Here is a 24,377-nt window from a genome sequence, read left to right as displayed (position 1 = left end):
GGATTGAATTAAGTGGGAGGTATTTGAATGGATGAAAACAGTTTTTTGGTGAAGGGGACATCTGCACATGGAACTCTTCCAGGAGCAACGTGCTGTTTTCATGTGACACGGTGTTTTTAAATATTGATAAATAGGTGGCATTCAGCAACAATGTAGTGAAATAAATATTTTTTCATCCTGTTAAAGGCTATCTCCAAGCAAACAGCATAGTGATCAGGGATGTCTACAGGCTTCTTTCTTAGGGTTTGATAAGAACTTGATATGAGGCTGGAATTTTTACCCTCTATTGAAGAATGTATGATATCTATCCTGCTGTCTAGAGGAGAGGGACGAATTGTACTATAGCTATCCCTTCATTGCAGGCAGAAATAAGCTCTTCTTCTATCTAGCCATCTATTTCATGAAACCTCTAGGAAGTGCAGGGATTTTTGCAGCCTCTGTCATGGCAGAAATTCATCAATAGGGTCAACAATTACGGGCTGGGCAGGGGGTTCTGGCAAATTAAGCCAGAACATAAGTCTTCCTTGAGAAACTAAGGAAAAAATAATTAGATGTCTGATTTCCACAGCAGCTGCTGAGAGCTGCTGTCTGTGCTCACAAGGCGTTGTCTAATTTCAAGATTATCCCAGGATGATTTGTAGAGCTCAGTAATCACACTCTGGCTGGCCAGCAGGCTGCCAGGCTGCAGGAATCTCTCCCTCGGCCAGTGATTGAGTTGTGGTGAGACTCCCTGTTTTCATCTAATGTAACGACTGCCAGAGCTGGTGTTAGTGCCCACAATGCCAGACTTGGTGGAGGAACTAGAAATGCCAAAGCTATCTTTTAGGACTATATGTTTGAGTGACTGTGGGTTAACAAGCTACCGCTCGTGCCCCAGGGGTGGGTTGAACTTGCATGTTTTTCTGTAGATGTGGCAAGGTAAGAGTGTAGATGGCGGGAGCTGCATTTCAGTCATGGCCGTGTGGCCTCTTCTGCTTGTTATGTCCCCCCATTGCTTTGTGGTTTTCAGTTTTTAAGTCAGGTAACTAATATTAACGCCTCCGCAGTAAATCTCTTCTCTCTTTTTTTTTTTTTTTATTTTTTTTCCTTTAAATGTCCAGCCCTGTCACTGAGAGCCTTTTCAAACCTTTGTAAAAAAAAAAGATGAAATTGAGTCCGATGAAATTGAGTCCAATGAAATATGTTCTAAAGCGATTAGATAAAGGTGACTGAGCCTTCAGCTATTTGGGGAAGATAGCAGTCATTTCAGCCCCATAACGTGTTACTAACTCGATAGCCTCTTTCAGGCTAGACTCGCAGCCTGGAAAAAACGTTTCCCTTGTTGTCTCTCCCTTCCCCCATTTCCTGTTATAAGCAAACAAATGCTGTATTTTAGGTTGCAGCTTAAAAATTGGCAGAGTTACTGGTGGTTTAATTTAATTGTGGAATATTCTCAGATCATTGGGAGGACCTTTTGCTAAGGGTTTATAGATCTTGAGGCTTTATGGCTGACTCCCATGCTTTAATTTTGGAGATGATGCAACTTTTTAAAACATGTAGTTAATCAAAAACATGGTATTTTTTTCCAAGAGCAGAGAATCACCGGTAGTGTTTCTTGTATTGACTTTTGTGCAGTAAAGTGGTCGTTTAAAAAATCCACAGGTGTTGACTGTCTGCCAGCCCATTGGGACTTTAAATATTTCTTGCAACTAGCTGGAAATGTGAGCTGCATGCAAAACCCTTCCCAGGGATCACTGGCACCTCACGTGTTGTCAGGAATGCAGTCTGGACCAAAAAAGACACTCAATGGGAATGTTAGATGTCGAATCCACAGCTCCGATGTTGCAGCAGCCTTTTTTCCCCGTGTGTTTTGAAGTCTTCCCTTGCAGCACTTTCTCTTTGTGCTGCAGCCTTGCAGACAAGCTGAAATGTCGCCTCTCTGTTCCTGAAAGACCAGCCTTTCTTAAAAATAGGTACCTTTTGAGCCTGATTTGGAGACAGGGGTGCATTCCCACGGCAAAGGGAACCATTTAGCACAATCCTGATGCGTTTCCCTGCAATGAAGGGGAGTTAAATACTTGGCATCGCTTTCCAGCCTGATTGTGGTGTATCCATAGGAAGGGCTCTTGCTATGGAAGAGCTAGAAATAGCTAAAGGCGAGAAGGGGTGTTCCAAAGCGGAGTCCCCCTGTGGGTAGAAGAGGAATACAGAGACTGTATTTCCCATATGTCTGAGTGCCAGAACATGAAATTTAATAAAATCCCTCGTCTCTTTCACTTCAAACAGCAGTGTCTCCTCAGGAGCGTACACAGCACTGGGGTGTCTCAGCAGAGGGTTTCCTGCAGGAGGCCTTTCCCCCTTCCTGCCCTGCATCTCTCAGACCTGCCTCACATCAGATTGCTATGGCTTTTTTTAATGTTTAGATTCCAGAGGAAACTTTTTTGGAAATGTTTATGATGAAAGTCAAGCAATTCTGCTCTTCTGTTTCCTTTGTCCATCCAATTTGCTGTACTATGTAACATTTTTAAGAAAAACTTCTCTCTGGGAAAAATACGGCATCTTCTAAGGTGGTTGCTATGTCCTCTTTCTGGTTCCAATTCCTGTTTACCATTTTCTTTAAAAAGAAAACCTTTCTTTGTAGGTAAAGTCATGAAGCTGAGTACCAAAGCAGAAGAAGTTGCCACGTTCTTTGCAAAAATGCTTGACCATGAGTACACTACAAAGGAGATCTTCAGGAAAAACTTTTTCAAAGACTGGAGGAAGGTATGAGTGTAGTCCTGGGCTGTGGTGACTGCAGGCATGGCCTGGGGGCTCCTCAGCAGTGGCCACTGAGAAGGGGCTACTGTTCCATGCACGGGAAAGTTAGCTTATGGCAACTAAAAGCTACCTCAGATTGTAGCTGTGAAGTTTCCAGTCTATCCTGTAGTTTCAACAGGAAAGACCATATCATAAGTACTTCTCTAAACCAACAAAGTCAGACTTCTTCCAGCCAAATTTGCCTGTTACAGCATGACGGGGTATAGCTGATCTGACAGTTACATGCCTTGTTGAAGAGCCAGCTTTATATTAGAAGGAAACCCCTTCCAAAGACCTAACACTCGGAACTTTGCCTCGGTCATCAGCCATAAAATCAAACCTTTAGATCAGTTGATGCAGTTTTCCTAGATGGGTTACTGGATTTTTCTCCCTATCCCTCAACAGTCCCAGCTGCTGTTGAATGTGAGAGCACTTTGGGAGGTGGTACAGCATTGCCCCGTGCTCGCAGAGATCAGACCGCTGGAAGGCCAGCACTCCATACTCTCTGCTTCTTGTCCTTTTCTCTTTGACTTTAGCTGGAGTAAGCACGTGCAAAAATCTGGGGATTCCTGGGAGTTTATCATGAGAACCTGTCTATTGTTCCTCTATAAACTGCCTGGGGTAGGGTAAGCTCTACTGTGCATGAAAACTTACTATATATGAAAACTTAAAGCTCTGCTTTCTTTCTGCAAGGAAATGACCTCTGAAGAGAAGAGCACTATCACCAACCTCAGCAAGTGTGACTTCACCCACATGAGCCAGTATTTCAAAGCTCAGTCAGAAGCTAGGAAACAGATGTCCAAGGAGGAAAAACAGGTACCAGAGGGAATTCTAGGAGACTTCTTGATTCTTGGCTGGCTTGTAAACGTCTTTGTGTAATCATTCCTCTGCTTGCGTTGCTGTTTATAAGTTGGTGTTACTACTTTCATCTTAACTGAAGGAATCTTTACCATGCAGCTCATGTAGGGCAAAGCCCTGTGTTTACAGCTGAGTCTTCATCCTGGCTTAAAATGATATTGATAGCACTAAGGCTCCTGATCCTGTTTAAGTAAAGAGAATCAGAGGTGCTACCTCCATGGGAGCCTTGTTCCCTGGCCAATAATGAGCAGTGTATACTCAGTTAAAGAAAGATTTTAATTTTAGAAGCACCTTGAGTTTGGAAGGCAAAATTGGGGATGGTAAAAGGGTTGCAGCAATGACATTAGTGAATAAAATGAGAGAAGAAATCTTAAATATTGGGTAATGCAGTTTTCTGAATAAAAAATGAACTTTATTTTCTGGTAGCATGGCTACAGTGGCTTCTGGGGAGAGAATGAAATAGTTTAGATGACTGAGACTTACTGCATTGGAAGCTGGAAACTTGCCCCAAGTTCTCAGTTGGTCTTTTGCAACACTACAATAATTATCATTTGAGCGAGGGGCCTGGTAGCCTGGAATTATGACCTTTGGGGTCAGAGGGGTCCCATCAAAGTAGAGAGCCTATGTCTTACTGCTGTTTCCATCTGATAAAGGTGTGGGTGAGCCCTTCTCAGTCTTGTCTGTGGTAGCAGGAGCAGAAGTGGCTTTTTCTGGCCACTGGCACATCAGCGCTGTCTATGGGTCAGATGTTTTATTTTGAGCAGCAGTGTTTTTATTTTTCCTTCTATGTAATTAGAGTTCAAGCACGGAAGTATGCAGTGAAATCTCAGCACATTTTTACTTAGGAGACTGTGTTCTGCTTATGAGACCATTTGCTGACACAGGCTTGACATGTGGCAGGCGGGAGACATTCCACTGCCTGCTTTCTGATGCTGAGTTCAAACACTGAGGTTTTTATACATAAACAATAAAGATGTAAAGTCCAGTGGAAGTCAAATGCTGCATATAGGCTATAAAGCAGCAGTGCTGTGCTGGGGCTGCCCTTGTAGGTGTGGTATGTGGATAGAGGTAAATGCCTCTTGTGGCAAAACTGTAGCTTTCTTCACCAGCCCTAATCTGTTTCCCTCAAATATAAGTTTTAAGAGAGTTTTCACAGATTCTTTCCCTTTTTCCAGTTTGTTTGTGTTGCTTGCATTTTATGAATGCTTTTCTGGATAGTCTGTTACTCTTCTGTGTTGACACAGCCCTGGACATGATGAGGATCTGGTTTTGAGTTGGGTTTTCAGCATTAGTGTGGTGCAAATATCAACATTTTCTTGGCATTTAGAGGCATGTGTGTGGTGCTGGGTAGACCATATCATCTTTGCTCTTGGCTTTTTCCAGAAAATCAAAGAGGAGAATGAGCGGCTATTGAAGGAATATGGTTACTGCGTGATGGACAACCACAAGGAGAGGATTGCCAACTTTAAGATTGAACCCCCAGGTCTCTTCCGAGGTCGTGGGAACCATCCCAAAATGGGCATGTTGAAGAGACGCATCATGCCAGAAGACATCATCATTAACTGCAGCAAGTGAGCACTGGGGGCTTCACACCTTGGCTTTGCTTTCTAGATAGGATAGCTTCTATTTAAAAGTCCTATATAGATTGATATTCAAGCAAGCAGAAATACACATGCTGTTTATCTTATTCTTATATGGATAAGAAACGTAGTTATACAAGCAAAAACTGGGTCATGGGTTTCATGAACTTTGTCAACATTTTTAATTCCTCATGCCTGCAGCCTATACCTGCTTAAACAATCTTTCCTGCTAGTATTGCCAGAAATTAATTTTATTTTAGGTAGGTTGCTCTACTTTGTCTTCCTTGATGTTGAAGGCTAAGGTTTGGTGGGCTTCTCTTCAGTCTTGTCCTGATAAGTGTCCACACTATTGCAGTGTCCACAAATCAAAGCTGGTCCTAGCAATGTGTGTTCCCTCCTATAGTATAATTCTTCAGCAGATACATATTGATAGCAGTTACATTTCTGATCTCTGTTCAGTATGATTCAATTCATTTCCTACTTGTGGAAATATGTAGTTATGTTGCCTCAGTTTCTTTCCATGTTCTTTCTTTGTGTGATGGTATTTATTACTTTGTCTATTTTGATACTGTTGAAGTCTCTTTAAATAGGGTTTTTTTTTCTCTGTTTTTTAATTCTCTGCAGGGATTCCAAGATCCCTTCCCCTCCACCAGGACACAAATGGAAGGAGGTCCGGCATGATAACAAAGTTACCTGGCTGGTGTCATGGACTGAGAACATCCAAGGCTCTATCAAATACATCATGTTGAACCCTAGCTCAAGAATTAAGGTAAAAATCTAGTTTAAAAAAAAAATACATCTTACTGGTCATGTCTCCAAGAAGCAAACATAGGGCTAGGAGAGAGATGGGAAGTAAAGCTGTCTTGTTATTTCATCCTGTACTGACATCGTTGTGTCATTCCTAGTAGGAATCCTTTACTCTGTGTAAACCTAAAAGGAAGCAATTTATTTATTTTACTTGTTTTTTTGTCCCCGTGTGCCAAAAAACAAGTAGGCGGGGTAGAAGGCCAGCCTGGCTAAATAGGAATCTCTTGCTGGATCTCAAAAACAAAAGGAGAGTCTACAACCTTTGGAAGAGGGGGCAGGCCTCTCACGAAAACTATAAAGAGGTAGTGAAGCTGTGCAGAGAGAAAATTAGGAGAGCCAAAGCGCAGCTAGAGCTCAACCTAGCTACAGCTGTTAAGGATAATAAAAAATGTTTCTATAAATTCATTAACAACAAAAGGAGGATTAGGGAAAATCTCCCTCCTTTATTGGATGCAGAGGGAAACATAGTCACCAAGGACGAGGAAAAGGCTGAGGTGCTCAACGCCTACTTTGCATCAGTCTTTAGCAGTGGAACTAGCTGTTCCCTGGACACCCAGCCGCATGAGCTAGGAGACAGGGAGGGGAAGCAGAATGAGGGCATCACGATTAAAGAGGAAGAGATCAGTGACCTGCTACGCTGTTTGGATGCACACAAGTCTATGGGACCGGATGGGTTACACCCAAGAGTGCTGAAAGAGTTGGCAGACGTGCTCGCCAAACCGCTTTCCATCATTTACAGGAAGTCATGGCTAACTGGGGAAGTCCCAATGGACTGGAGGGTGGCAAATGTAACACCCATCTACAAGAAAGGCAAAAAGGAGGATCCAGGAAACTATAGACCTGTCAGTCTAACCTCGATACCAGGGAAGGTCATGGAGCAGGTCATCTTGAGTGCCATCAAAACCCACATAATGGGCAACGAGGGGATCAGGCCTAGTCAGCATGGGTTTATAGAAGGCAGGTCCTGCCAGACGAACCTGATCTCCTTCTATGACAAGATAACCAGATTATTGGACGAGGGAAAGGCTGTTGATATTGTATACCTGGACTTTCGAAAAGCATTCGATACTGTCCCCCATACAATTCTTGTGGAAAAACTGGCTTCACACGGCCTGGATGAGCATATGATCCGCTGGGTCAAGCAATGGCTGACTGGAAGGTCCCAAAGAGTGGTGCTCAATGGATTTAAATCCAGCTGGCGGCCGGTCACAAGTGGTGTGCCTCAGGGCTCAGTGTTAGGACCATTTCTGTTTAATGTCTTTATTGATGATCTTGACAAGGACATAGGGTGTATCATCAGCAAGTTCGCAGATGACACCAAGCTAAGCAGGAGTGTTGATTCCCAGGAGGATAGGGAAGCTCTACAGAGAGACCTAGATAGATTGGATCATTGGGCCAAAATCAATGGCATGAGTTTCAACAAGGGCAAGGGCCAGGTTCTGCACTTGGGCCACAATAACCCCGTGCATTTCTACAGGCTTGGGGAAGTGTGGCTGGAAAGCTGCCTGGAAGAAAGAGACCTGGGGGTTCTAATTGACAAGCGGCTGAATATGAGCCAGCAGTGTGCCCAGGTGGCCAAGAAAGCCAATGGCATCCTGGCTTGTATTAGAAATAGCATGACCAGCAGAAGTAGGGAGGTGATTGTGCCCCTGTACTCAGCACTGATGAGGCCACACCTCGAGTATTGTGTCCAGTTTTGGGCACCTCAATCCAAGAGAGGTAGTGAGGTGCTGGAGCGAGTGCAGAGGAGGGCAACAAAGCTGGTGAAGGGCCTGGAGAACAAATCACATGAAGAGCGGTTGAAGGAGCTGGGACTGTTTAGTATGAGGAAGAGGAGGCTGAGGGGAGACCTCATCACTCTCTACAACTACTTGAAAGGACACTGTAGAGAGGTTGGTGCTGGTCTCTTTGCACAGGTAATTAATGACAGAACAAGAGGGAATGGCTTCAAGCTCCAACAGGGTAGGTTTAGACTGAACATTAGGAAAGAATTTTTCACAGGAAGAGTGGTCGGGCATTGGAATAGGCTGCGCAGGGAGGTGGTTGAGTCACCATCCCTGGATGTGTTTAAGAGACGTTTAGATGTGGTGTTGGGGGATATGATATAGGGGAGAACTTTGTAGTGTAGGGTAGATGGTTTGACTCGATGATCCCAAGGGTCTGTTCCAGCCTGGACAATTCTATGATTCTATTTAAGAACAGATCTTGCTCTGGTGGATATTTTACCTATTTTTGCCCCAATTTCTCCTTCCTGATCATGTAGTGAAGTTCTTACCATGGGTTGCTAATTAGTCAGTTGTAAAATGAAACTAGATGGACTAGATGATCTCTAGAGGTCCCTTCCAACCCCTGCCATTCTGTGAAAAATGTGGCTGGGCTACTGGCTGAGAAGGATGATAAGGAGCTCAGGACTGAAGGAAAACAAACCCTGCTGTGGAGCAAATAACTAGTCAACGGATCAATTCCATAAAAGCAATGATAAGCTTATTGAAAGATAAGTAGCCTTCAGTTTCAGGGGTAAGATTTAAATTCTTCTCATGAAGTCTTTTAAGAGATTTTTTTCCTAGATTGGAAAATGGGTTTGTCCTACAAGTATAGGGAAAAATCTCTGTTCCTTGTAAATTTATGCCCTCTTTTTTGCCATGGCTTGAATATAAAATAATGATGATGAACTGTTGGTGTTGCTTTTACGTTTTATGGGTGTTTAATTACACAGCTGAAAGAACATAAGTGTCATCTGAATAAAGCAGAGGAAATCATTTATATGTTGAGAAGCATGGAAGACATAATGCTGTTCTGTCTTTACAGTCGCTTCTGTGGAAGTGTTTAATATCATGGAAATCTGAATTACCTACAGCTGCATAGCAGCGGAGTTTGAAGCTGAGCTGCTCAGCAGCAAAATCTCAGTGCTTTTGTACAGCGAGAACCATTTGCCGCACACAGATTTACAAAGCCTTGAGATGCAGATTGGAAGCAGTCCTTTGCCTGCTTTCTAATGCTGACTCTATTCCAACCTTCTCTGCAGGGCGAGAAGGACTGGCAGAAGTACGAGACGGCTCGGAGGTTGAAGAAGTGCGTAGATAAAATCCGGAATCAATATCGAGAAGACTGGAAATCCAAAGAGATGAAAGTACGGCAGAGGGCTGTGGCGCTATACTTCATTGATAAAGTAAGGCCCGTTTCCCAGCATATTCCTCTTATCTTTCCCCTCCTGCTGGGAATACTCAGGAATGCTGTGTGTCCGTTCCTGAGGCAGAGTTGAGCCCAGTTGCTGAGGTATCCTGAGACTTCCTGGTGGGCAGGCCCCGTCTCCTTTTCCTTCCCATTACCTGGAATCCAGAGCAATGAACTATTGTACTGGACATGGCTATTTCAGGCAGCATTGTTTTAGTTCAGGCAGAATTCACAGCGTGGTTCCAGAATCGCCCAACTGGATTACTGGGAAGTTTGCATGGGCCTTTTGTCTCCAGCTGTTTCAGTTTTCCTGCTGGGGATTTCTGCTGGTTTGTCACCTCTTTAGTTTGAGGTCACAGTGTGAAGTTTCATAATTATGCTAATTTTTTCACCACAGCGTAAAGAAAACTGCAGTTATATGGATGCATTTAAAGCTACTTAAAACCAGTTCCCAGAGAGCTGTTGCCCTGGCAGCGTATGGTGTCTTGACCAACTACATTAACAGTTTTTATTCAAAATAGTTTGATGTAAACCAGGGAACTTTGATTTGAATAATTGTGGTTTCATATGAACATTTGAAGGTTTTTCTTCAAAAATTAGAAGTTGGTTTAGCCAGTACTCTTAAAATGCATTTTTTTAATGCAGCCAAATGTAGCCTTTTGATTATTTATATATAACCCAAAGTGCCCCATATGCTATTTAAAGTGTATTTATTTAGTGTGTAGTGAAGAGGTAGGATCATAGAAGATGAACGACTGAACTTTATGACTTTGTATCAGGTGGAGTTCACATGGAAGTCAGTTTTGAAATGGATTTCCATTAGTCAGAACTGTCTTACAGTTTGAGTTACTTAATGAGCAAAAGTTGGTAAAACACCTTGCTTCAAACTTCTCTTAAAAAAAATAAATAATAATGAGGTATTCCGGTAGATTGGTAGATTTGTGGTTTTAGTGTAGGGTTATTTAAAACAGATTTGAAGAGAACTTAAGGTTTTTCTTACTACAATTTTGTTAAGTATCAATTTTGTCCACTCAAATGTATTTTCTCTTCCCTGACAGACACTGCTGATTCTCAGCCAGTGTCTGAAAGCTTCCAGCATCTATACATTACTGGGATAGTTTGAAGTGCTTATCTCTCTTGTCTTGATCTAAATGTAGCTTGCCCTGAGAGCTGGTAATGAAAAAGAGGAAGGAGAGACAGCCGACACTGTGGGCTGCTGCTCGCTGAGAGTAGAACATATCAAACTGCATCCTGAACTGGACGGCCAGGAATACGTGGTTGAGTTTGACTTCCTCGGAAAAGATTCCATCCGATACTACAACAAAGTCCCTGTTGAGAAGAGGGTAAGGCATCTCCACAAACACATACATACATACAGAGTTGGTTTGTCACCTGATGATGGTGGAGTTCTATGCCCATATGACAAGTAATAGCATAAGAGGTTCTGAAATACAGTGCTGGCCTGCACTGTTAGAGTGATAGTTTGACTTGGGCTTTCCTGACACAGGCTTCTCTGTCACAGTGCTTTTGTTCATGTTGGAGCTGAGCCCTCACCAAGGTAGGTCTTGATCTTGGGTGCTCCAGAACAAACAGAATAGGTGCGTTGATACTTCTGGGCTGTCAACCCGAGTGTCTACCAACCAAGACTTCTTTCCCAGGCAATGTTAATTCCTTTATTTCTTTCTCAGCCACTGATTTCAAATCTGCTGTGATCTTGACTTCATTCCAGTATAAATCCCCGTCCAGCAGTGTGAACCTGGAGGGCACTTATCCAAAAAGACTTTTGGTTTTGTGGGTGTAACAGCTTTGCATCTGGCCCACCTTTCTGCAGTCAGCACAGTGTGTTAGATATCGCATGTGTCCTGTTCAACATATTCATCAACGACCTGGACGAGGGGACAGAGTGTATCCTCAGCAAGTTCGCTGATGATACCAAACTGTGAGGGCTGGCCGACACTCCAGAGGGCTGTGCCACCATCCAGCATGACCTGGACAGGCTGGAGAGCTGGGCAGAGAAGAACCTAATGGGGTTCAGCAAGGGCAAATGTAGGGTCCTGCACCTGGGGAGGAAGAACCCCAGACACTGATATAGGTTAGGGGTGGATCTTCTGGAAAGCACTACTGAGGATTAGGATCTGGGAGTCCTGGTGGACAGCAAATTTTCCATGAGCCAGCAATGTGCCCTTGTTGCCAAGAGGGCCAATGGGATCCTGGGCTGCATAGGGAAGAGTGTGGCCAGTAGGTCGAGGGAAGTCATTCTCCCCCTCTACTCTGCATTGGTGAGGCCACAACTGGAATACTGTGTCCAGTTCTGGGCTCCTCAGTTCAACAGAGACAGGGAACTACTGGAGAGAGTCCAACGTAGGGCAACTAAGATGATTAAGGGATTGGAGCATCTCCCTGATGAGGAAAGGCTCAAAGAGCTGGGGCTCTTTAGCCTGGAGAAGAGAAAACTGAGGGGAGACCTTATTTATGTTTACAATTACCTACAGGGTGGGTTGAAGGATGATGGAGCCGGACTCTTTTCAGTGTTTTCCAGTGATAGGACGAGGGGCAATGGGCACAAGCTGGAACATAGAAAGCTCTATCTAAATACGAGGCAAAACTTCTTTCTGGTGAGGGTGACAGGGCACTGGAACAGGCTGCCTAGGGAGGTCGTGGAGTCCCCTTCTCTGGAGATTTTCAAGACCTGCCTTGATGCAGTCCTGAGTGATGTGCTCTGGGCAATGCTGCTTTAGCAGGGGAGTTGGACTAGATGATCTCTAGAGGTCCCTTCCAACTCTGACAACTCCGTGATTCCGTGAATTGTAACAACAATCAGCAGTAAATGTTGGCCTCTTGGGGAACAAAATAACTGAAAAATCCAAACTATGGCTGCTATAGAAGTCAGAATGTGCTGGAATTCTTACTTCCTTGTTTAAAGAAGAAAACATTTTTCCAGTTTAATTGTATTGGTGTTGGTATCTCTTGGTATTTCTTCTTCAGTGCTTACAATGGGGAATTGATTATTGTGGAACTAGAAATCTTTGTATATTAGGTGTCTGTAGAAGAAGAACGTGTTGTTGGGAAGCTGGGAACTGGGGATTTGGAGCACACGGAGCTGGGATTTGTGGTCTCTGTATAATCAAAGATGCTTTGATTATTCTCCCTACCCCAATGAGACTTGTTTGGGATGGAACTATCTGAAACATTTAATGTAGAAATGAGAGTGGCTGGGTTTTGGTAGCTTCAGTCCATGGGAAGTGGCTCAGGGGTCTCTTTGGCTGGAGTAGTGATGGAGGGCAAAGGAAAGGTCGTAGCTTTGTGGGGTCTGTGTCTCTGTTAGGCAGCTGAGCCAGAGCAGAATCAGGTCTCCTGCAACCATGATCTAAAGGATGAGGATAAAGGGCATTGAACGCTCAGGACTCCTGTTGCTCAGGAGGAACCGTCAACACAAGTATTGTATTGAGAGATGGGTCTTTGCCTGCTGGGAAATAACATCCAGCATCATCACTGTTGCCTGAGAACAGTTTGAGTGGCTCCCTGGCAGTGTTGCTTCCTTATGTGTTACTGCTACCCATCGCTGTCTGGTCTGTGTGCCCGAAGTTACCAGTTTTCTTTTCCTGCAGGTGTTTAAGAATCTTCAGCTGTTCATGGAGAACAAGCAGCCTGAGGATGACCTCTTTGACCGCCTCAATGTAAGCACTTAGTTTATGGTGATGGATGGTGGTAGAGCATCACAAACAAGCTCACTCAGCACCGGGCAGTAATGACTGCTCTGATCCAGAAATGGTTTCAGTGGCAATTTTCTTCCAGAGCTGGCCTGAGCCGGCCTAAAAGCTGTGAGAGTCTGTCTCAATCCAGTGTCTGTATTGTCCACTGTGCCTGCAGGTTCCTGAAGTGAAGGGCTTTGGCCTGGGTGAGCCTGCCTGGCTCTGACTTGGGGAGGTTTCTTTCAGAGTTGAGAGAAAATGATGGTGTGAGGTGACAGATTTTCAGATGCCATCGACATCTGCACGTTTGGCTCTGTGGGAGCACTGTGGTGGTTCAGGCACCTTCCCTGGTGTGGGACAGGCAGGTTTCGACCTGGTGGGAACGAAAACCTCCATGCTGAAGAAAACGTTTTTAGACACTTGTGGTACTTGATACCATTCTAATACTTGGTTCTTTGTTCACTTTTCCTGTGGTTTCAGTAAGGTTGTGGCCGCTCTGTTGTGGTCAGGTCTGGGTGCACTGGGATTCAGCCATGTCTTTGTCAGCAGCGTGTCCAGAGATTTCACAAATGCTGTGGTCAGTTCTTGTGCTAACTGTCGTCTCCTTTCTGCTTCCTTAGACCAGTATCTTAAATAAACATCTCCAAGACCTTATGGAGGGACTGACGGCCAAGGTATTCCGTACTTACAACGCCTCCATCACGCTACAGCAGCAGCTCAAGGAGCTCACTAATCGTAAGTCTTGTTCTCGAAACTCTGAGGGGGACAGATCTTACCCTGCAGTACAGACCTGGCTTCCTTGGCTTAGCCACAGCTCTTATATCTGTACACCACTTCCTCGTCACAGTTCTCAGTGCAAATGTCAGACAGCTGAGGCCTGACCAGAAATCTGCTGCCAAACAGTGTTTTGGGGTAATTGAACAGAGCTTTGGGGCAGGGCAAAGCTGACTTGTGAGCACACTGAGGTGTGCCACCTGCTAGTTTGTGCCTGTCCTTTACCAAATCTCTTACTTGCTTTCTGTTAATTGTGCCAGGCGAGGCAGATGCATCTGTAGCAGCCCCGTGTTTCTTGGCTGCTCATTCACAACCTCTCCGTCAAGCACTGGTATTAACAACTTTATAAAGTGCTCACATTGGATCTGTGGAGCCCAACAGTGTCTTGAGCAGTACAGTCCTGCTGCCCTCTGCTCTGGGCATGGGTGTGCTTCTCCTCTCTTGAGTGGCAAATGGTGTCTTCATTGCTATTGAAGGAACTATCCCAGGAGGAGTTAAGGCTCAGGGGGGAAGTGGTCTAATTAGAACTGTAATTAGAGTGCAGTGTTGAGACTGGGCCATCAGAAGGGAAGGTCTGCAGTGACTGTGAGCTCGGAGAGTCGGTGGGACACTGCCTGGGGCTGTACAGCCTTGGAGAACCCATGCGTTCACCACTTTCTTGTACTTTGCAGCGGACGACAACATCCCAGCAAAGATCCTTTCCTATAACCGTGCCAACAGAGCGGTTGCCATTTTGTGTAACCACCAGAGGGCTCCGCCGAAGACCTTCGAGAAGTCCATGATGAACCTGCAGAGCAAGGTACCCCCACCCTTCCCCGACTCTTGGATTGGGGCAAGGCTCCAAGTGCTGCATCTTGGGAGTCACGTTTCCTTTCACTTGGGGTGAAACGGAAGCAGAGCCTGCTTTTCCCTGTCAGGAGTTGGTTAGTGCTGCCTCAGAGATGGACCTGCTTGGAGAGGGATAGTGAGCTGAAAGGGACACCTTTCAGTCTGAGTCGTCTTTTACTTGTAAAGACCAAGACCAGACCCTTTTTATCTGCCCTTCAGCCCATAGCTATGTGTTCTGCTGCCATCAAAACTTTAGAGCAGCAGTCTCTAGCTCTGATTTGTGTCCCCTGAAGAACCCAGAGTGGGCATCCACTCCTGTTGCGTGAATGCCAGGCCACTGTCAGTGCAGGCTGTGTACATGGTACATTATGCCCCTCTGACTTGACCTCTTCCTTTGCAGATTGTTTCTGGTGAAGGCCATGAGGTCCAAAGGGGTTAGGTCTGTTCCTGGTCTGGCTTTAGAATAACCTTCACAATAAGGACTTCTGGTTTGGCACTGCAGTGTCCCCTGCTTCTGTAACACCTAACATGGCTGCTGTCACCCTAGATCTTAGAGCTTGGGGGATGTGTAAGAAGAATGGTTGAACAGGGGCTGCAAAACGCTAAATCTCCCTGAATCCTAAACTTACTGGAGAACTGCCTGAAGCCTTAACAGCTTTCAGCCTGTAGAATTTGGGGCAAGAACTGATTCCTGCTGAGGGAACAGGAATCATCCTTCCATGTTACCATCAGAGAGTTGGTACTGGCAGGATACAGTGGATGCAGACAAGCTGCTGGGGGGGCTGTTGACCAGTCCCAGGCCAAGCCAATTCCTTTGCCTGCTTGGTTGTAGCTGTGTGAGAAAACTCCCACCACCACCTTGTCTTTGGAAATGAGTGGGACCTTATTTTCTGAGGGGAGTATTTTACCACACCAGGCTTTGCAGCGAGGCCAATGGCCTAATTGTTCTGCAGAAGAGGGTCTGAGCGCTGGTAGATTCTGAACGTGGTGACAAACTCGCTCCCTGCGTCATGCTGCCCAGGGGTGACTGCCACAATTGTCAGCAGCTTGTTCACAGTGCTGCCATCTGGTTTTGCCTCTCCTAGATCGATGCCAAGAAGGAGCAGTTAGCAGATGCCAGGAGAGAACTGAAAAGCGCCAAAGCTGATGCCAAGGTCCGGAGGGATGAGAAGTCTAAAAAGTAAGGCTCTGCAATGCTCCCAGAACTCTCAGCTCCAAATGGGTCCTTCACCCTGTGTTCTGTTTCCCCAGCCTGTGATCTGGGAAGACTCCCTCAGGCTTTCTTGTCTCCTCTTTATTCTGTGCACGAAGTAATGGCCTTCAAGCTGAGGACTGTAGGGTGCTCTGACTCCGCAGTTCCCGGTGTGGTCACTGGCATTAGTCTCGCCTGTGTCATCCCTCTGAGCTGAGCACCAACCAGTGCTCCACCAGCCTGGGACCGAGCAGAGCAGTGGGTCCAGTATGCAGCATTGTCATCCATGGGCAGCCAGGAGCTACACAATCACACAGGCACTTCCCTGGTTCCTGCTCTGCTGTGTTGGATGCCCATGGTGTGGACTATGTGCTGGGACGGTGTGTGGGCTCTGCAGAACAACCACAGCGGGGCTGAGTTAAGGGAGCTCTGGAAGCCGAATCACGGCATGACTATTACAGGGGGGTAGATGGGCTGGTTTTAAAGCGGGTGTCACATCAGTACAGGTCAGGCTGTTGCTTCCAACCCTTTAAAACAAAACTGCTGCTTTAAGATTTCTGCTCTGCCTCTTTGAAAATGTCAGTTTTTAATTGCATGTGCTGAGTGTTTCGTGTCACCATCTGTGCTGACACAGCTGCCCTTTGTGGCTGGTGGCATTGCTTACCTTGAGCAGAATTCCCAGTGTATTGCCATCTCAGGCCCAGCAGGGCATTAGGCATTAAACACTTTGATTCTCTCCCACCCCAGGACAGTGGAGAGCAAGAAGAAAGCAGTGCAGAGGATTGAGGAGCAACTGATGAAGCTGGAGGTTCAGGCTACAGACAGGGAGGAAAACAAGCAGATTGCTTTGGGCACCTCCAAACTCAACTATCTGGATCCCAGGATCTCTGTTGCTTGGTAAGGATCCGCCTGGGGTGTGCTGGAAGGAACCACTCCTTCCCTTGTGTCTTGTCCCCCCCACAGTGTGGCTGTCCCCCACAGCTGGTCTCTGTGCTGCCAGAGACCTCCATCTCTGTGGCCTTATATCTTCTAACGGTTTCAGGAAAATGTAAGAGTCTCTTGAGGCAAATGTAACATCCCAGCCAAAGCCAGCATCGTGCTGGGAGGTTGGAGAACCGGCAGGGTCGGACACGGGGAGGCTGGTGGTTCTCTGCTGGGTGGTGTGTCTCCTAAAGGAGCTGGGAAGGAACCAGGGGAGAGCAGGGCACAGCCAGGTCTGTGCCGAATCTAACAGCGTCTCCTCTCCTGCAGGTGTAAGAAGTGGGGAATTCCTATAGAGAAGATTTATAACAAAACCCAACGAGAGAAATTTGCCTGGGCTATCGACATGGCAGAGGAAGACTATGAGTTTTAACTTGTTTTTAATGAGCTGAATTTTATGGAAAAATAAAAAAAGGGGGAGTAGCCTGGTTTTTAGGGAGATTGATAAACTGTGAGCCTTACTTGTCCTTAGATGCTGGGGAAGGGGGAGGAAAGGGGCAAGTGAGCATCAGATAAAACAGCCAACATCTTGCAGAAAGTGTAACCTGGAAATATCCTAAAGGAGCTGAGCCAGTTGTCCTATGGACAACTTATTTAAAAATGTTTCAGAGATCCAAATTCTAGCTGTCTGGTTTGTGTGGTTTTTCTCTTGAGGCAGGGCAAGTGGATGGGGGATTTGTCAACCTTCCGCCAGGCAAATTCACCATCACACTGAGAGCGTGGGAATCTTTAGCTACTGTATACAAAATCCAATTATATTGGTGCGTTTTTACAGTTAGGGTTTTGCAATAACTTCTATATTTTAATAGAAAATGGACTCCTTAACCCCTGCCCTTCCCCTCCCCCTCCTGCCCCATTTCAGAATTTAACAAATAAACAAAATTTAAGAGACCCAACGCACCTGTTACAGCTGTCACTATAGTCATGGAAATACCCAAACCTTTTTTAATTTGTCACTTGAAACAGTCGTGGCATTGGAACATGAATTACAAATATCCACCACATTTGTTCAGAGCAAAGCGTGATGGGAAAACCGGCCTCCTGACTTGAGTGTTCCTTTTTTTTAAATGTGAATTTTTATTTCTTTTAATTATTTTAAAATATTTAAACAGTTCTTTTTTTTTCTTCTTGATCTTAAAGATCGTGTAGATTTGGGGCAGGGAGGGGGCCGTGCGATGGGGAGACGCGTGTGGAATTTGAGGACAAGTGAAATTGGCAACAAATGACAATTCCCATCACCCTTTGTTCTGAACACGCTCTGTTCACTTCAACAATATCTACTTTTTAGGTTTGTCAGACTGTTTTACCTTTTTCCCCCCCTTTTTTTCTAAGCCCCACTCCCCTCTTTTACTTGAAAGATTTTATTGTGTAAAAAGAAGTTTCACAGGTCAATAAATTTCGAGGGAAATGAGCATCGGTCCAAAAAGGAAAATAATCAAGATTTTAGGGCTTTTATTTTTTTCTTTTGTAATTGTGTACAAAAATTTTAAAAAAAATAAAAAGCAGAATTTTAATGTGAAACCTTTTTTTGCTATAATCATTAGTTTTAGAGGCATTGTTAGCGTAGTGTGTGTGCAAAGACCATTTCCTGCAGCCTTTCCTCAACAAGTATCTTCTATTTTTATCATGAATTCCCTTTTAATCAACTGTAGGTTATTTAAAATAAATTCCTACAACTTAACTGAGTGTTGGTGTCTGTTGTGTTCTTTCACCTCGGGCCCTGGGCCATGAGGTCCCCTGGGTCACGGGGGAGATGGTGGGCCTGGCAGCCCCCGTAGAGCAGGCACTGCCTCCCCAGGGAGATGTTGACATTGAGGTCATGGCAAGGGCCAGGCGGGTTGGGATTGACCCAACAGCTATGTCTTCATTAAGGAGTGAGTTGAGAATGTGTGGGTTCATGATGATGATGATCTGAAATGAAGCACGTGGCCACGGAAGGGATAACGCCTTCTACATCTGCTTGTGTTGAAAAACTGTCATCCCTGGTTGCTTGTGTTGAGTTGTGGTGGGTCTGTCTGGTCACAGAGCCAGATCCTCAATGGGTGGAGGAGCTGGTCCTGCAGCATCACAGTGTGGTGTGTTTTGGAGCCCTGGTTGTGGGGACACAGAGAGCTGACCAGGCTGTCCCACCAGCCTGTGATCGTGCTGGCTCGTGAGCTGCTGGGGCTTGGGCTGGTCCATCCCAGATCCCTCATTGGTGCTCCCCACATGGCAGTGTGCATGTCAGGGCTGGTTTGTGCCCCCCCCGGGGGAAACTGCCTTGAATAATGCGCTTCAATACCAGAAGCCTTGACCCTCCAAGTTCTGTGGGCGCAGAGCTGCCCAGCTCCTGTTCCCAACCCCAGCAGAAATAGCCTGAAGGATTTTATTCCTTAAATAAGAAGCCGTGTGGTCCCTGTTGGAGTCCTGTCTGTGTGCAGCTGGCGCAGTGAGCCTGGGAGCCTGCCCTCACCCAAGGAGTGGCTGCAGAACCAGGTAAAGATCCTTTCTGGGACTTGTTGGCTGCATTTGTGATATTTGTGGAATGTGGTTTTGTGTTTGGGGTCCCTTCGAGCATCCTTGGACGTGGAGGCCATTGCTGTAGTGAAGTGGGGAGTGACCTGAGGCATCAGGAGCGAGCGGCGCAGCCAGGCTGACCTCAGGCAGGGAGAAGGGGTGGCATGGGGCTAGTTTGGGCCTGGTGGCCCCTTTGGCAAGGTGGTTTTTATCTCATGTTCCTTGAAAAAGGCTGCTTTTGTGGAGAGCCGGGATACGCTGCAGCCAGGAGCACCAGGAAGAACAAGGAAGGGCATCATGTAGCTTTTCCTTTACTCCGTGTCGCTGATGGGAACGTTCCCTGCATCCCTCTTCTGTGCCCAGGCTGGAGCGTGCTCAGGAGCCTGGAAGCCAGGTCCTTTCTCTGGCCAACAGCAGGTTAGTGGCAGCCCAGGGCTCCGGCTGGCGCAGCAGGGGTGGCTGTGGAGGAGAAGAGAGGAGCTGGGGCTGCTCTTGGGTGCCCCAGCACTGCTTGGCACAAGGAGCTGGAGGGTCGGGGGGTGAGGGCAGGGGCTGGTCTCCGCTCTGCCAGTACAAGCTTGGAATGCTTGGCTCCTTCTTGCCTTGATCCTTCCTGCTTCAACCCTAGGTCACTGCAGGTTTCCATACAAGTGTGTGGGTTTGCTTTGCCTCCCCCGGGCTGTCTTCTCACCCGGCCCCAGGAAAACCCCTGCCCGGTGCAGTGGAGAGCAAGAGCAGTGGGATGTGGTGTGAGACCTGAGCTGCAGTTCCTAGCATGGTTTCTCTGCTGACTTTTATTACCCACAGCCCTCCTCAGGGAGGAGGATGGAGCGAGAGCAACACCTTCTTCCCCTCCTGGCTGGGCAGGGATCGGGGTGGTGGGGCCGAGGGATGCATCCATCTCCCTGGCACTGAACACCAGGACCCTGTGTCCTTGGGGAGCCGGGAACAGACGCAGGTCCTGGCTCCTCCGTGAGCACCTCCCAGGCTCCCCGATGCCGGTGCAGCACTCGCTGGGCTACCAAACCCACCGAGGGTGGCTACGGGGTCAGGCTCAGCCAGCCCCAAGCAGGGCTTCCCCCTCCCCACCGCCTGCCCCGATGTTTCCAGGCGCTTTGTTGTGGCTGCAAAAAAACCCTGGCAGTTTGGCAGGAATTACCGTTTACTCTCTGGGGCCTTTCCAAGGTGCAGTGGAGAAAATGCCAGTGGAGAGGGAAAGGGGCTCATTGTGCTCCCGACCTGCCCGTGCCTGGAACAATGCAGCCCGTAAAAATATCCTTTCTATTTATACAGCCCTCCCTCCCCGCGTTCAGACCGGGCCAAATTAAATTCCCATACTCTGCGCTGCTCAGCAGGGAAACGTGCTTCTCTCCCTGAACGCTGGGTGCTTCCCTGGCGGCTCTGTCCTGGGCAGGGACCCGAGGAGGATTTAGTCTGTATTTATCTGTATTTTTGCCTGTGGCGCAGCAGGGGCACATTTAAATGGAGAATTCCCAGATCCCATTGACTCGCTGTGCGAACAGAGAAAGGGCCACCAAACGTGCCACATCCCGTTTTGCATCCCAGGACCACAGCCTGGTCCTCGCCTGCTCCAGCTCACCATCCCAGTACAACTTGCCTGCTCTGCAATGAGGCTGGCATTCGGCAGCGAGGGACACTGAGGCAGTGGCGACGTGGCCAGCGGAGGGGACAAAATTGAGGTTGAAACTGGATCCTGTGTGTTGGGAGCCCATGGACGAGGCCCAAGCTGCAAACACCGCTGGATGCAGCCCCATCCCCCTCGAAGCCGTACAGGATTCAGAGCTTGGAAATTGAAACCAGGTGAAGTCAGGATATTTTTAAAAATATGTGTGCTCCCTGTGGAACATCGGGGAGAGGGAACCTGGAGCTGCAGCGGATTTCCCATCAGGTCCTGCTTTGTAATCTGGAGGGATCTCTCAATGCCTGGAAGGGGCAGGAGGATGCCGGGGGGCACGGCTTCGCCCCAGCTCCTCGGTGAGCAGGCAGCAGGCACCGCGCCAGCATCTGCAGCGGCTCTGCAGCCCCAGGCGGGTCTGCTTTCCATCGCCGGCAAAAAAAAAAAACCCGCCTTGCACTGCTCTGTGTCTGCTCACACCACCCTGGGGCGGGAGGGAGCTCGGCACCGCGTTCCCTGCGGGTTTTCCAGATCCTGCTCTCTGCAGGGCTGGGGGAAGCTCTTCCCCCGTGGTGATTTTTCTCAGCCCGTGGGGCTGGTTTCTCGTTCACCCACCCCAGGGCGGCGCAGAACAGAGGAAATAACCCGGCATGGCGCATCTCTCCCGGGGATTACAGGATGCCTCGGATGAGGATGGGATACCTCCTCTCATCATGCAGTCCCTGGGGTGGGACGTGTCCATTCCCAGATGCTGGAGTCAAGGGATGCTGGGCTACGGGGACCCGCCACACCTCTCCCCTGGGGTGGCCTTAGGGTTTTGTTTTCCTGCCTTTTGAGCAAGGCCAGGGGCTGTCCTTGAGCCAGAAGTCACCTGGCCATTTTCCTGCTGCCTCTTCCTGAGCAGAGGATGCTGCAGCTCCATGAATCCCACAGGATACCATGGGATTGGCACCTCAGGCTTCGGGGCCCCGCAGGTGCTGGGGCCAGCATGGAGGGGAAGACCCCTTCTCCGAGAGGTGTTTGCAAGGGGAGACTTGCAGAGCCCACTCCCTTCAACAGCCCCAGGATGAACACGATCCAGGGAATTTCTTCAGAAGTAAAATTGTCTGACCCATGGCGGACCAAAGCCCGGGCAGGGCAGAGCGAGATGGGATCACAGGAATAAGATGGAAGTTCCCGCTGCCCTGAAGGACCAGGGACGATTGCCTGCAGGTACCGGAGCTGGGGCCACCGAACGAGGCTGACAGGCAGCACACTGTCAAATTAAACTGTGAAATCCCTCGGGCTGCAGCATCGGGGACACAGAGAGTTCATGCAAGGCTAAAAAGTGTTAGGTCAAACTCGGAGAAGAAAAATTGTCCATGGCAAACCACCGGCCTCCAGACGCTGGCCACCCAGTGCTGCGGGGCTGGGGACAGGCCGTGACGGGTGCTCTCCATCAGCAAGAACAGGCGGCTTTTGGGAGTGAGGGAGTTACCTTTTCTGTGCTCCTTCCATGGCCACGCTCCCTTCTCAGGTTTTGCCCTCAAAAACAAGGGTGTGCCCATAATGCTCAACTATTTTAAGACCACTGGGAGCCGGCTGCTTCCTGCCGGTCCCGAGCGAGGCTGTTTCACAAGCAAGGAGTGACTTCCCCGCCGGGAGCAGTGGCGGCTCACCCCGGGGGGAATGGGACAGAGGGTCCCATGCCAACGGCTACAGGGTCACCTGGCCACGTCAGAGCTCCCACCAGCAGCTCTGCCTCTGCTGAGCAGGTCCCCAGCGTCCTGTCACCCCTTATGGTGCTGTCATACACTGGTTATTTTTTAAGGTCAGGTTTAGGTTCTTACCCCAGTGCGTTTGTCCTTGCCTGCCAAGTACATGGAAGGATATGGACCTGTTGGAATGGGTCCAGCGGAGGGCCACAAAGATGATCAGAGGGATGGAGCAACCCCCTATGAGGACAGGCTGAGAGAGCTGGGGTTGTTCAGCCTGGAGAAGAGAAGGCTCCGGGGAGACCTCATAGCAGCCTTCCAGTATCTGAAGGGAGCCTACAGGAGAGCCGGAGAGGGACTCTTTGTCAGGAGATGTAGTGACAGGACAAGGGGTAATGGTTTTAAATTGGAAGAGGGGAGATTTAGATTAGATTTTAGGAAGAAATTCTTTACTGTGAGGGTGGTGAGGCACTGGCCCAGGTTGCCCAGGGAAGTTGTGGGTGCCCCATCCCTGGAAGTGTTTAAGGCCAGGCTGGATGGGGCTTTGAGCAACCTGGTCTGGTGGGAGGTGTCCCTGCCCATGGCAGGGGGGTTGGAACTCGATGATCTTTAAGGTACCTTCCAACTCTAACCATTCTATGATTTTAATGCCCAGACATTGGGTAGGACCCTGAACAGCCATGAACCTTGCAGGGCTCCTCGTGTGTGCACACACATGCAGGCATGTGCTTGTGCCTGTCTCTGTCCCACTGCTCCACCTGCCTTCAGAGGGAGCTGCCCCACTTTGGGGTGCACTCAGTGATGGGGGCCTCATTTCGCAAACCATGTTCCTTCCAGACCCACCCATGGGCTGGAGCGTGAGATAAGGGCTTCTCGACCACATGCTGCCCTGCCGTGGGCCTGCAAACATACGTGTATATGTGTGTGTATGTACATATGTGTATATATCATACCCATATACGTCTATCTATACATTTATATATAGGGGTACATTCCCTCCAACCTCTCTCTGTAGGAAATCCCTGCCTGCGCTGCTGTCCTTGCTTTCCTCCTGGCCAGCATCACCTGTGGGGTGGGTGATGGACCCACCACCACACCTCAGTGTTTGCACTGGACCCGGGACTCGGTCCCCAGCCCCGGGCAGCCCAGGACCATGGCCTGCCCTGGGACGCCCTGATGGGGAGGAGGGCGTGGGGTGGCAGGGAGGAAGGCCAGCAGAGCAGAAAGGGAAATTGCAGGCTTTAACCACATGAATGGAGCAAACCACCCTGAAACGCTTCCGAATTCAACCGCTTATCCCCTCGCTAACCCTGCTTTTGTGTGGCCTCCTGCCGGGGCTGGAGAGCCCCCCAACGACGCTCGGCTCCCCAGGGGTCCACATCCCCCAGGGCCAGGATGCCACTGGCCACCCCGCAAACCCTGTCCTGCTTCCCCTGCCATTGCAGGTCCGGCCGTGATTTATGGGGAGGAAGCTGCGGCAGCCATGCCAGGATTTATGCCACAGTGGCAGCCAGACAGAGGGGACTGTCCCCAGGAAAAGCCACCCCACTTGGTCTGTCCCAAGGCAGCTGGGCTGGGGATGTCACTGGCGGGGGGGGGGGGGGCAGAGAGGAGAATAGCTCCTGGGGGCAGCTGCTGGCCTGGCCTGTTCTCTCCTTCTGTCTGCATCCTTGCGTGTGCCCCCTCGCCCTGCGCAGCCCCCACGGTGGGCACGAGGGGTGGTGGGGCAGTGGCGGGAGCCTCGGGGGGCTGAGCCCCTCGTTCCCATGCCTGTGCACCAAGTGGTAGCACTGGGGGATGTAAGGGACCCCACACATGCCATGCTATGGGGTGTGTTGCACAGCCGGGACCCCACACAAAATCGTGCTGTGGGGTGCCAGGGGCCCACTG

General features: G+C 48.4%; 1 protein-coding gene across 2 annotated transcripts in view; it reads left to right on the top strand.

Moving 5' to 3' along the window:
• Window positions 1-18,347, top strand: part of TOP1 (DNA topoisomerase I) — a 71,875-nt gene extending 53,528 nt beyond the window's left edge. For both annotated transcript variants that reach the window (XM_074157433.1, XM_074157434.1), the window contains 12 exons: window positions 2,621-2,742; window positions 3,469-3,591; window positions 5,017-5,204; window positions 5,838-5,982; window positions 9,046-9,189; window positions 10,352-10,537; window positions 12,803-12,871; window positions 13,507-13,621; window positions 14,332-14,459; window positions 15,574-15,668; window positions 16,428-16,577; window positions 16,932-18,347. In XM_074157433.1, the coding sequence (XP_074013534.1) occupies window positions 2,621-2,742; window positions 3,469-3,591; window positions 5,017-5,204; window positions 5,838-5,982; window positions 9,046-9,189; window positions 10,352-10,537; window positions 12,803-12,871; window positions 13,507-13,621; window positions 14,332-14,459; window positions 15,574-15,668; window positions 16,428-16,577; window positions 16,932-17,034 (1,568 nt within the window). In that variant the 3' untranslated portion in view covers window positions 17,035-18,347. The remainder of the gene's footprint in view (window positions 1-2,620; window positions 2,743-3,468; window positions 3,592-5,016; window positions 5,205-5,837; window positions 5,983-9,045; window positions 9,190-10,351; window positions 10,538-12,802; window positions 12,872-13,506; window positions 13,622-14,331; window positions 14,460-15,573; window positions 15,669-16,427; window positions 16,578-16,931) is intronic.
• The last annotated feature ends 6,030 nt before the right edge of the window (window positions 18,348-24,377 follow it).

Source organism: Numenius arquata, chromosome 12, assembly GCF_964106895.1.
Source record: "Numenius arquata chromosome 12, bNumArq3.hap1.1, whole genome shotgun sequence".
In the NCBI taxonomy this organism is placed as follows: Eukaryota; Metazoa; Chordata; class Aves; order Charadriiformes; family Scolopacidae; genus Numenius; species Numenius arquata.
This window is presented reverse-complemented; position numbering and strand designations above follow the sequence as displayed.